At 40.1% G+C, this 12311-nt stretch overlaps 1 protein-coding gene across 7 annotated transcripts in view; it reads left to right on the top strand.

Moving 5' to 3' along the window:
* Positions 1-4482, top strand: part of MEF2A (myocyte enhancer factor 2A) — a 186693-nt gene extending 182211 nt beyond the window's left edge. For all 7 annotated transcript variants that reach the window (XM_075896958.1, XM_075896956.1, XM_075896957.1 and 4 more), the window contains 2 exons: positions 1607-1733; positions 2669-4482. In XM_075896958.1, the coding sequence (XP_075753073.1) occupies positions 1607-1733; positions 2669-2999 (458 nt within the window). In that variant the 3' untranslated portion in view covers positions 3000-4482. The remainder of the gene's footprint in view (positions 1-1606; positions 1734-2668) is intronic.
* Positions 4483-12311: the final 7829 nt, after the last annotated feature.

Raw genomic sequence — 12311 nt, 5'->3', positions numbered from 1 at the left:
TATAAATAGTAACTGTCATTTCAGACAGATGTCAATGTATAAATCTGATTTGTAAATCTCCAGAAAGATCACACTTAAGTACATTGTTAGTTAATTTCTGGTGGCAAAGCACAGTAAGTTTTTTCTTCCTAGCAGTTTGTCTCATTCACAAGAGACCAGAAATTATATTAAGGAAGCTGTGTTGCAAAGTGATTAAGAGCAGAGAAGTGTTTGCAGCTTTCTCTTTTAAAACCTGAAAGGATAGCATAAGTGATAATGATGAACTGAAAATAACTTCCTATGTGTGAATGAGCAGCGAGAACTATCTAAGCATTATATCCTGACAAATTAAAAAAATCCAATAATTGAAGTTTTGACTACAACTGTACAGTGTTCCTCTCACTCGGCATATAAAAACTATGTCCAAGTGCATGACACAGTATTGCTGTATATAAAAATACTTTGTTTTTCGGCTATATGTCATCAGTTAATATACTACATGAATATAAGAATAAAACTGAATTATGATGCAAAAGGAGTTTTATTATAGACTGTCAGTGATGCTTTTAGAGCTTTAGATGTGTCTTGCAAATATTTTCGTATGCCATAGGAGATGAATGCTTTGTTTTGGGATTTGTTTGTTTATTTTTTGCTGATTTATTTTAAAAAAAGCTTTTATGTCTTCACCATCACTATGATGAAGGCAAATGAGTACGGTTTTTCCTCTTACATGGTACATTTTCATAGCAGTTTTGTAAAGTAGCTGCCGTTACAGGATTTGATTATTTTCTGTACCAATATTGACTTGATCCAGGAGAAGGGGGCAGGCCTTCAGGGAGATAGTAATAGACTCACTAATTTTCTGCTTTGCACAGGTCCTGCTCCATTGTAGGGTAGAGCAGCCTGAAAGCTGCTCTGACTTACATTAGCATGCATTGAGCTCCATGAGACACTTTCCCAGCTTAGAATTGCTACAACACCAGAGTGCCTCAGCTGTGCCCCTACACTAGCAGCAGACAGTAGTGTACTTGAGCTGATTATACTAGTTGGAATGTTGCCTCTTGGAGTAATTCTCGGCTGGCCATATACTGAGCCATGCAGAGGGGCTGAACGAAAAGAGAGAATCTGGCTCTCGTACTGAACCAAGGGTTGAGCACAAGACAAGTTTTCTCTTATGCCAGATTTAATATAGTAAATTATTTCATTTGATTTAGTGGCCTGTTTTAATACTCCCCACCTTAGTTCATTTTGAAGTTCCTGTACAGAGAGAAATATTCAGAAATGTACATGATGAAACCAGCACAGAAATGAACATTTTCTTGCATATGCTTAGGAGAAGACCAGAATGTTGGATGAAGTGCCCGTATTCTCATTCATATTCAGCCCAAATCAAGCAATAGCAAGTAGGCGTCGGAAGCAGGTTTGAAAAGAGAGCATTTTAAGGCCATGATCCTGCAAAGAGATCTACACAAGTAGACCCTTATGATGTCAATGGTATTCTACACAAATGAAAGAGTCTGTCCTTTCTGATCCTTTTTGCATGATCTGCCTGTAGCTGATTTGAACAGGAAGCTAACACTTTGGTTCTTATATCTCAACACAATACATTATTTTTCTTCTTTTTCAGATTACTCCTTGACTAGTGCAGACCTGTCTGCCCTGCAGGGATTTAACTCCCCAGGAATGCTATCTTTAGGACAGGTATCTGCCTGGCAACAGCACCATCTAGGACAAGCAGCCCTTAGCTCTCTTGTGTAAGTAGATCTGCCGGAATCTCTGCTACTTTGATTATAAGTGAAGAGTTCTGCAATTGACACTATTCAGTAAGACACCACTTTAATTTCTCCTTCAGTGCATGTATAAATGCATTCCTCCCATGTTTGCCAATCAACTGTCTGGCTTGGTCTACACTAGGAGTTTACACCGAAATTAGCTGCATGTGATAGATTTTCTAAACGATGCATCCATACTTCCAAGCCTGTCTTGTTGACCTTAAGGGCCACTGAAATCGATGTCAATGATTTCACAAGGAGTAACATTATTTCCGACCTTGCCTGGTCAAGTTTACGATAATGTAGATGCACTGACCGTGAAATTACTCTAGTTATTTTTAAAAAGAACCTGTTTGGGACAGGAACCTTGCCTTCCCATTTGTCTGTTCAGTATCTAGCATGCTGTTGGCTGGTTCTGTGTAAGTAGTAATGGTGACAAATGTTACTGTTCTGAAAACATTATCAAGAAAATATCTAGCTGAAAGCTTTACAACACACTTCAAAAAATTAAACATTTCTATTTGTCTTAATTCTTTTAAACACAAGTAAAAGATGTAATAACAAATCACAGAGTAGTTGGGCACTCAAGTTCCACGGAAGAGCACAGCACTAATGGACCAATTTTATCTAAAATGTTATCCATTTCTTGCTGCTAAAAGCCACTTTAATCTAATTGGTTATGCTTCATCTGGCACTTACTGAACAATAAAGTGTGTAATAAACACCAGCTGTCAATGAATTAGTTCAGGATGTTGGGACACCTTTAATTCACAATTTTCAATTGTCTTACACTAAGCATTCAGTACATGTTTTTTATTTATGTATTTAGTCTGGATTCACTTTGAGTATAGGCTACAAGATTTCACAACACTTAATGTTCAAGTAAGAATCATAACTTCTTTTTTTAATTTCCCCAGTACTGGTGGCCAGCTCTCTCAGGGTTCAAATTTATCTATTAATACCAACGAAAACATCAACATAAAGTCTGAACCAATTTCACCTCCACGGGACCGTGTGACTCCTTCTGGGTTCCCTCAGCAGCAACAGCCACATCAGCAATCACGGCAGGAATTGGGTCGTTCCCCTGTTGACAGTCTCAGTAGTTCCAGCAGTTCTTATGATGGCAGTGATCGGGAGGACCCAAGAAGTGATTTCCATTCGCCTGTTGGATTGGGAAGACCTCCAAACACAGAAGATAGAGAGAGCCCTTCAGTGAAACGAATGAGAGTGGACACATGGGCGACATAAACTTTCAGCATTTCCACTTCTATTTTGTGTTACCACAGTGAACTGTCCTGACATATCTAAATATATAAATAAGGACATGAAATAAATATATTTATATGTATATACATACGTGCATATATATATCTTCACATGCATATATATGTGCGAGTGTGTGTAGCATACACAGAATCATCAGGCACTTACTACAAACTTCTTGTATAGCTGCAGATGTCCCATGGTAAAAATGTAACAAAACAATCCTATAGGTGTTGGCCTACTCTGGCACTTACCTGGACATGCTGTTTTAATAATGTAACCTGTTTTGCAAAGAAACATTGTACCCATCTATAATCCTGCCGCACTAGATTGCAGAAACCAAGAGGGCTCCCCTATAGTAATGTCCCTATGTGTTTTATTAAAGCCGTATGGTTAGTTGTAGTTAAGAAACAATGCTTTGTAGCAGCAGAGCAGTAGAAAAGCAGGAAAAAGAAAGCAATACTGTACATAAAATGTCCTTTATATTACCCAACTTGGCATGGGTCTCTATTACAGAAGGTGCATGGCGAAGGGCTTGAAGATATAAAAACCTGTTTTGCACGTGCAAAAAAATGTATTGGGTCAAAGAAGTGGTTCTTAATAAAAAAAAAAAAAGTGAGAGAGAATCCTAGAGAGCTCGCATGAAATATTCAAAAAATAACCTAGAAAACAGAGCATTAACAAAAATAAAATTAATATATTAAGTTATAATTGGAATATGTTTGAAAAGTTTCTTTTTGTGTTCTTTGAAAAATATAGAAACGGATTTTAGGTCATGTATATTTTATATTAAAGAAAACAATACCCTTATGAATTGAAGACTATATATAAAAGTTATATACAGTACTTTTGAACACATTCTGCTATGAATTATTTATATAAGCCAAAGCTGTATGATGTAGCTTTTTTTGTAGAGTATAGTTTTACCTTGTTATTTTGACTTTCTAGTTGTTTGCTTTCAGAAGAGGGAAAAGAAACTTGCAGGCAGAACGCTGGGGAAAAATAAGCCATGAACACTTATTATTCTATATGTAAATTAAAATTTGAGCCAAACTCTTTGTACATAGCATCTTAAATATATCACCTTTGGTGTAAGTACCTACGTATTGTACGTTCACCAGATTAAAAAGTATATTTTTGTGGATTGACGCCAACTTGAAAAAAGGCGAGGTCCTTATTAAGTAGAGTATTCACTGTTTAATATTTACTATTTTGTTAAATATACTGTACTTTCTTTGGATTAATTATTATTAATATTATTATCCAGATTTTTTCAGAGGCTGTATAAAGGGGTTGTCCCTTCACTGGTGGTGAATGTGTGCAGTTAAAATGTAATCTCTGTGCTGTATGGTTAAGCTTCATTATACATTTTATATATATGTATATAAATAGCAAAGTGGCAACAACAAAAAAACAAAAATCCGGTGTTAAGTTCATCCCACATAAATATTAAAAATCTGTTACAACACATTTTAAGGCATTATTTTAAAACTGCCTCTTGTGAGAAAATATTCAGTGGAAAAACTTGACCTCATTATGTTAGGGAAATAACACATCAAATGAGCACAAAAGGTTTTGTAAGTGGTAAGTGGTTTGGGATAAAATATTTGCTATGGAAAGAAACCTTTTCATGCCTCCTAACATTCACGCACACACCCCCAAGCAAAAAATCTAAATGCCCAGTATGCTTATATATCTGTTTAGTACCGGAAGTTCTGATCCTGTAATTTGCTGTCATACATTAGTAGGACTACTTCCAAAAGTAAGGGTTTGCAAAATCTGGCTCCAATACAGCAGCAAATTCTCCCATCAGTCAGGGTGTATCATAATCTCTGTCTTTAAATTTATATTGATTTTGCTAATCTATTGAAGTTTGACAAATATTTACTTAAAACTAGATGTAAAGGATGGGCAAAATCAGACACAATTCACTTTGTTTTGGTAAATGTGTGCTTAATTCATGTTTTCAGTTTGTAAAATTTTTAAGGAACAAATCTGACTACTAGTCCACTCTAATTTTGGGAAGAACTGAAGTTGTTTTATGTGTTACACAAAACTGTTTAAAGTTTGTCCCATATATTTATTAAAACACTTTTCTGTTGGGCATTCAACACTTTCTAAGGACAATTTCTAGTAAAGTCACTTAGTTGACACTATCACTAAGAAAATTTGAGAGGTAGAAATGGAAATCCAGTGTGTACACTTATCATCTTGACATCTGCTTGTATGTGGAATGATCCAAGAACAAAACATTATAGATGGATATCAAGACAAAATCTGTTGTTGTCTGTAACTTTTTAAATTACAGATTTAAAAAAAAAAAACAGTTGGGGCAAACTTCAACTTCCTTTCAAAATAATCTACATTTCATTACCTGAGACTAGAGTAATGACTACAATAGAAGAACCGACAGGATTCAATTTTCAAATGAAAACTCCATTTCCAGTATATGTCAGTTCACTTACCACTTCACAGAACCTTTAATGCTTTGAAAAGTCATGTGATTGTTTTGTTATTTATGCCCATATATGAACTTTGCTGTACATTTGAGTGGGAGTTCTGCATTCACATTTACTGTCTATTTTCTTGTGTGCCTTATGAGATGGCTTTGCTGACTGTATCTCAATGGTTTTTATTTCTATGCAGATTTGTAAGCAGTACTATTCCTGTTTTCTAAAATAATGTTACATGAGGTTTGGAGTTTGTATTTAAATCTCACCAACTGACTAATGTAAAACTTGTACAATTCGTAGGAATTGAGGATCAGACTGTTTACCTGTTGCCCACAGCCCCATAATGTCCTCCAGTAGATAAGTCTTGGCAAAAACATCCCATCTATCTGTTGAAGAACTACACACCATGAAAATAACAGGGGAACTCTGATTTTTAATAACACTAATAGTGTAACTTTTGGAACATACTTTTTTTAGGAGATGTAAAAGTGTTTTATAGAAGAAAGACGCAGCACAGGAGAACAACTAGCAATTAAAAATCAATATAGCATCTTTTGTTAAGTAAATGTAATACATGCAGTTTGAGGTAGGGTTGCAGGTATATCAAATTTAGTGTGAACCTACTTGGCTGGTATGAAAGTTGTATCTGCTAAAATGACAAATCATCTTTGAGCTCTAACTAATAGTATTTTAAAAAATATAATCAGGGTTTTGTTGGAGAAAAAATGCTTTAGCATTTCCTTTTATTGTAAAGGACACTAATGCATCAAAGACTTTTTTGAATTATCATGCGCACAAGAAATATATAGTAAATAAGGAACATAATAACTCCTAGCAGTTGATCGTGGGAAGAAGTTAAATTAGAATGTGAAGGAAAGACTTATAATGTAAACAGTTATTTCTTAGTAGAAACTTTCTTCACTTTGCTGTGCAAGAGAACACTGCTTTGCTATATTTAAAATGGCTTTTTTAAAAGAGATTTATGTATTTGGTAAATGTTTGTAGTCAACAGTTCACACAAGAAGCTGTTCATGGTTTAATGATGATAAGCCGTTTGGCGGCACAAGCTGGACTTTGTTGCCATCCTTGAGACGAATCTTTTAAGAAAAAAATAAGTTAATCTCAATTTTTCCCTGAATGTGTTGTTTTTCTTCATTATACAATAAATATTCTAGTGAACTTTTTATCAAATGGTTAAGAAAATGCTAGAAGTTGTTGTAAAATATTTGTATCCTGCATTCACTAAAGTAAAAATACTGGCTTTTACTGTGTACTTCAGACTCTGTCGTATTTGCAGGGCATTGTGCTTTTACCGTAAAATTTCTTCTTCTCCCTAGGGCCTGAAAGAATACTTTCAATTTGGTTCTGAAGAGCACCTGTTAATAGAACCATTGATCCATTTTCACCCGGATGGATTTTTTTAAAACAGATTAAATATATGAATGGCTATCATTTTCTCCCTACCGCCAGAATTAAAATTTATATTGTTCTGACATAAATCCATATAGTAAAAGAAATAGGATAAAATCTGAGTAATACTTTATGAATAGACAAAAGCAAAAAGTGGTTTAAATGAAATGGTCATAATTGATGAGCATGTTTCCTTCCTCTGTGTGCGCCTCCATTGTGTTGGTACACTGGATTGGCATTCATAAGGATGTTCAAGAATGCTGAATTGCTGGTATATTCAAATAAAAAAATATTGATGCATTTGAAGAGGGACAGGAAAAAGCCCTCCTTTGAAGATTTAAATGTGTTTTGGAAATAAAATCTGGTGACATGTATACGAGCCCCTAAATCCCCTGGAGAAATTCATGTGAGATTCTTGTGCTGCTGCTGGCTCACTCTTCCTGTAGCAGACAGTGACCTTGCTTTCATCCATTCTCTCTGCCTTACTTCTGCAGCTGTCCTGCAGGTTACCTTAGGTGATGCTCCTCTTCAGCACCACAGAAAGTGGCTCTTCTGCTGGCTGCTCTTCCCTTCGGACGGAACTCCTCCCTAGGGCAGCACCCCCCAAATGATCCAGGCTTCTGTTCTGGAAGCTTCTGCCCACACACCTTGACAGCTCCACCCTGCATTTCATTTCATCCTGGTTCCCCTGGATCTCTGCTGCTGCCTCTAATTTCTGGAGAACTCAGTACAGCCATGGCAATAGAAGAGTGAAAGCTCACAACTTGCCAATTGTGGCACAATGTCTGGTGCTGGGCTGGAAGAAGGGTAGTTGGTAAGGAGTCCACTTGCTGCTACTGATCATTCTGCTAACCAAGCAGAAGAAACCTCTTTCCCCCTCACTGCCCTATCTCATAATTTCAGCCTCTGGGCTAGATTGTGAATCTCTCGCAGGGAGCTACTATCCGCATCCCAACACCCTCCAAAAAAAGCTGCTCATCTGTTCCACAGGGCTAAACTCTGCACTTCACCTCTGAAAACACTTCAGTGTCTCCTTGTCCTGGTTTTCCATAATCAGCAACTGTTCTGGCTCTCTCATTCCATTACAAGCTTGAGTCTGGGGGCTCATTTCAATTCCTGACTGACAGAGAGCTCTTACTAGCAGGTTTTGAAAGCTGGTTGAATGTTATGGCTAAAAATATTCAAAGTGAGGCTACAACTGCTCAAAACGAATTCATTGTTATTTCCTAATTAGGTTCTACAAGTACCTGGCTCTCGGCTTCATGATGTTTTTTTAAAGCTGAGTTTTCTCTGTGGGAGGGTGTTACAAATCATGTGGTAGAAGTGTCATCCAGTCAGATGCTATAGTATTGTAGGCCTGGTTAAGCAACTGTAGCCTTAAGAATGACTATGCCACTAAATGAAAAGGCAGGCATTGAGTACCAAAAGGGACACCTCGTAATAGAATGAAATGGCAATCATCACTGCACCTACTGGTGGTCAATTGTGTTAACTACTCCAGTCTCCAGTCTGGTTACGTGCTCAACTAAGCACAATTGTGTTAAGCCCTGGATGCGCAAAGCCTGCCAGGGTTTGGAAACCTAAAATGGGAGCAATGTTTTCCTGTTTGGCAATAGTATTGTTTGAAGAGATTTCCCTGCTCATCTTCTCCTGCAGCACCCTAAGGCATCTGTGGCTCTGTTGCCCTGTGGCTCTCAAGAAACTACACCGTAAGGCAATTACTTTCAGAAGACAGAGGGGTTGGCTGTAGTTTGGGTTTGGTTTCAGTAGTCTAGACAACTCACCTGTGTACCATGCATGTGGCAGGGAGGGAGCCACTGTATTGGTCATGGTGCACAGCATACATGACATGAACATGGAGGTGGTGACATGCCAGTTTATTACTGCCTCATTGTTCTATGTGCCTGGGTTAGTATTGCAAAGACACCAGCTGGAGTGCCTTTTTGGATAAGGGATCTTCCGTCGTCTTATAGAATGTTTCCAGGAAGCTTGTTATACAGTTTTTCACTTCTGTGCTGTCCTGTCAGGGAATTACAGCATAACCAGGTAATGAATCTAAGGTGAATGCAGTAGTGAGTGATGGCTGACAGCCAGGGTTTTAAGACTATGGCAGTGCCCAGTACATCCTAAGTGAAATAATGTTACCCATATATTTGTGTTTTTCTGTAATGATGAGCCTAACACTGGTGTAAAACTTTATCTGGTGGTACCTAACAAGCTCTGTTTAATGGCCCTATGACAATCACCTCCTCCCTACCAGCAGTACATTCCCAGGATATTCCTGGCAGTGGGACTGTTTCTGCTTCCCTGAAATAAATTGAATTGAATTTGGTCAACTGACAACCACAGCTAGCACAGGCTGCTCTCATGTCTGGGCTGCCTTTGCTCTCTTTTCTCCACTGTGTGCTTTAATGGCCACATTCAGAAATAGTCAGTGAAAAGGTGCAGTGTTGATCCTTAATCTAGCAGTTTGTTGCAAGTAAATTATGAAAATACCAAACAAAAACCTGCCAGTTTACTGCACCAAAGTAAGGCCTCCACTAATTAAATGTGAACAGGAGCGTTGCAGCCTCAGCATCCCTGAGAGCAAGAAAGTCAATAGGTTGCAAAATGTGGAAACACCAGAAAATTGAGGATTGGTGCTCATGGTATATTCGTTTTCAGGCTGAGGTCAAACTTCAACTCAGTCAAATGTTGCTCAGTACCCAGATGTGCCATGTTCTTCGTGAAGTAAACCACCATTTTTGTGTCTGCAGGCCCAAGAGATGCATTGCCTAAGTCTCCTGGTATTGGTAGCTTTACAAAATGCATCCACATACTGCAGTTCAACACAGCACCATTATCACAGGTGCAGCACTCCTGACAGGTGTGGTTGCTTTACCGTTTGCATTTTACCCTATCGTCAGCTGCTACTAAGTTTTCGAAGCATGCATCTTTGAGGCTGCATTGGGCCTGTTGGTGCCTCTGCCCATTGATGACTTTTGCTAGGGTGTCTCCACAAACCCTTTCCCTACCACTTTGGGAGAGCCAGAAAGTAATGCCAGCACTGCTGGGCGTCCAAAGTAGCAGAAAAAGAGCCCTCAGGGAATGTTGCTTGGAGAGAGAGCGGAGCTTTTGGCAATCGCGCACTGAACCCAGTTAGGAGCTTCCATGTATGGTGTTAGGTTGCCAGATGGTTTAACCAAAAATACTGAACACTGCCCGCCCCCACCCCCAAAAAAAACCACTGCAGAAAAAATTCTGTTGGGGGGGGGGAGAGAAAAGGTGGAGTTTTTTTTTTTTTTTTGCTCCACAAGAGTTAAGCAATAAAATTTAAATTAAATTAAAAAACGAGCCTGGCCCCTTTAAGAAATGCTTTTGTGGCTTTTTGGCCCTCACAGGCTGCTGGCAGCTGTCCCCCATCTTGTCTTCCTGCTCCGGGCCAGACAGCTCCCCTGTGGAACCAGGTAAGCACCTGGGATTTTCACCTCCTGGCCAGGAAAAATCAGAACATACTGAACATTTTAGGAGGCGAAAATACCAGACTGCTTGGGTCAATACCGGACACCTGGCACCCCTATGTGGTGTGTAGCATCCACAGCAGCCAAGTGGGTCGCATAAGTGGCCCTCCTTTGTCTCAGTGGGTTGCATGAATGAAATCCTGTGGTGGGCAACCAGCAGCCAATTGGGGTTCCACCTGTGGCCTGTGCACCCCCTCTCTGCCCCCTTTCCTCCATGCCTCTCGTGCGCTGGAGCCCCCACTTACCTACTACTCCCCCCCTTCCTCCCAGCACTTCTCGAGCATCATGAATCTGCTGATTTGCCCCCCATTCCTGCTCTTCCCCCGCCCTCCCAGAGCTGCAATGCCAAGAATCAGCTGATTCACAGCACACTCCGGAAGTGCTGGGAGAGAGGGGACGAAGCTCCAGTTCCCCAGTGCATGAGGGAAGGGGGCAGAGAGAGGTTGCATGGGCTGTAGTGTAACCCCAGTAGGCCACATGTGGCCTGGAGGTTGCCCACCACTGCTCTACAGCTTTGCATGGTGTAAACTGAGCCCCACCTAGTAGGCCACTGGCCAAGTCACAGTGACACTCTCTTGCGGCACACTATGGACAGATGGGAATCCTGCTCTGCAGGGGGGCAGGGAGCACAGGTAATTGTTTTCCCCGGGGGTGCAGTGCCAGAGAGAAGCGCTCTCCGAAAGGGCCTGGGACAAGGTGTTCAGCTGAACAGTTCGTAACACCTATGCTGGTGAATACAGAACCTTCAGCGCTAAGGAAGGCTGCAACACAGCTGAGCCGGATATAGTTCCCGGGAAGGTAGTTCAGGTGTTTCTAAATACTTTTTTGTGGGGGTACTAGACAGCTGTTTTCTTTAGTTTGTAGCTGAGAGAGGTTTTTGGAGAAGCCGCTTTTATTGTAACAGATCTGGTCATGGCGGAAGGAGATGGGCGTGGCGCACTCACACCTAGGAACGGGGATTATCATCCCAAAAGAGCAGTTCTGCGAAAGTGGCACCACCTAGATCAGCAGCTCAGTTCACCATTGAGCCTCCACAGTATTTAAGTCAGCGGTTCTCGACCTGTTTACCACTGTGGGCCTTATATGCAGCTCTGTGTGTTAGGTGGGTCTACAGCCGACTACATGTTTGACCTTGAGGCTGTCACATGGGCCAAACTCTTGTGCTGATTGGGCCACAAGCACCTTGCAAGCCACAGTTGCAATCCACTGCTTCAAATATGCTACTTTGTATTGCTGTTAGCCATGTTGGCTTAGCGGGGGCGAGAGCACCTGTGCTACATTCTGTTCCTCTGTGTGCGCCAACAGAATTGTTTCCGGGTTTCCAAATATTTTCACCCAAGTAACTCCATGAAGGCAAGACCCCTGACAGCATAGGTATCAAAGAGGGGACAATTTAACCTGCAAATGGTCTCTGACAAAGGAGGAATCCAGCCTGATTCTGCAGTGCTAGGCTGGTTTTTTTCCTCCTGGCTGGCAGTTTGACAGATGACTTTAAAAACTGAAGATGCTTGATAAGACGTCACTGCAACACAGCAAACCAGGGTGATTTTTATAATCCTGTTTCAGAGCAGAACTGTCAACGTTCCGGTCTGCGTTCTACGGTGAGAAACTCGGGTCTGAATTTGATGTTTTCCGTGTTGGCACTGAACAGGAATGTACATACTAAATACACTTAAGATTTTTAGCCAGCATTCTGCAGTTTGGAACAGGATTTGCAAGGATATTTTGTTCCCACACATAATGACCGTAGTATTCTGCTTTCTTTGTGATTACAGTGTTGCTGTAAATATTTACAATTGAAAGACATTCTTCATCAGACCCATGTCTAGCCATGGTTCTGTCTTACATTTTGCTTTTCTTTATAAGGCAAACTGTGACATAAAACGCATGCACTGTTCAGATAATGCTGTGAAAGTAACAGACAGCAGTCCAGA

Source organism: Pelodiscus sinensis, chromosome 14 (assembly GCF_049634645.1).
Source record: "Pelodiscus sinensis isolate JC-2024 chromosome 14, ASM4963464v1, whole genome shotgun sequence".
Lineage (NCBI taxonomy): Eukaryota > Metazoa > Chordata > Testudines > Trionychidae > Pelodiscus > Pelodiscus sinensis.
The sequence above is the reverse complement of the archived record's forward strand: the minus strand, read 5'-3'. Positions and strand labels throughout refer to the sequence as shown.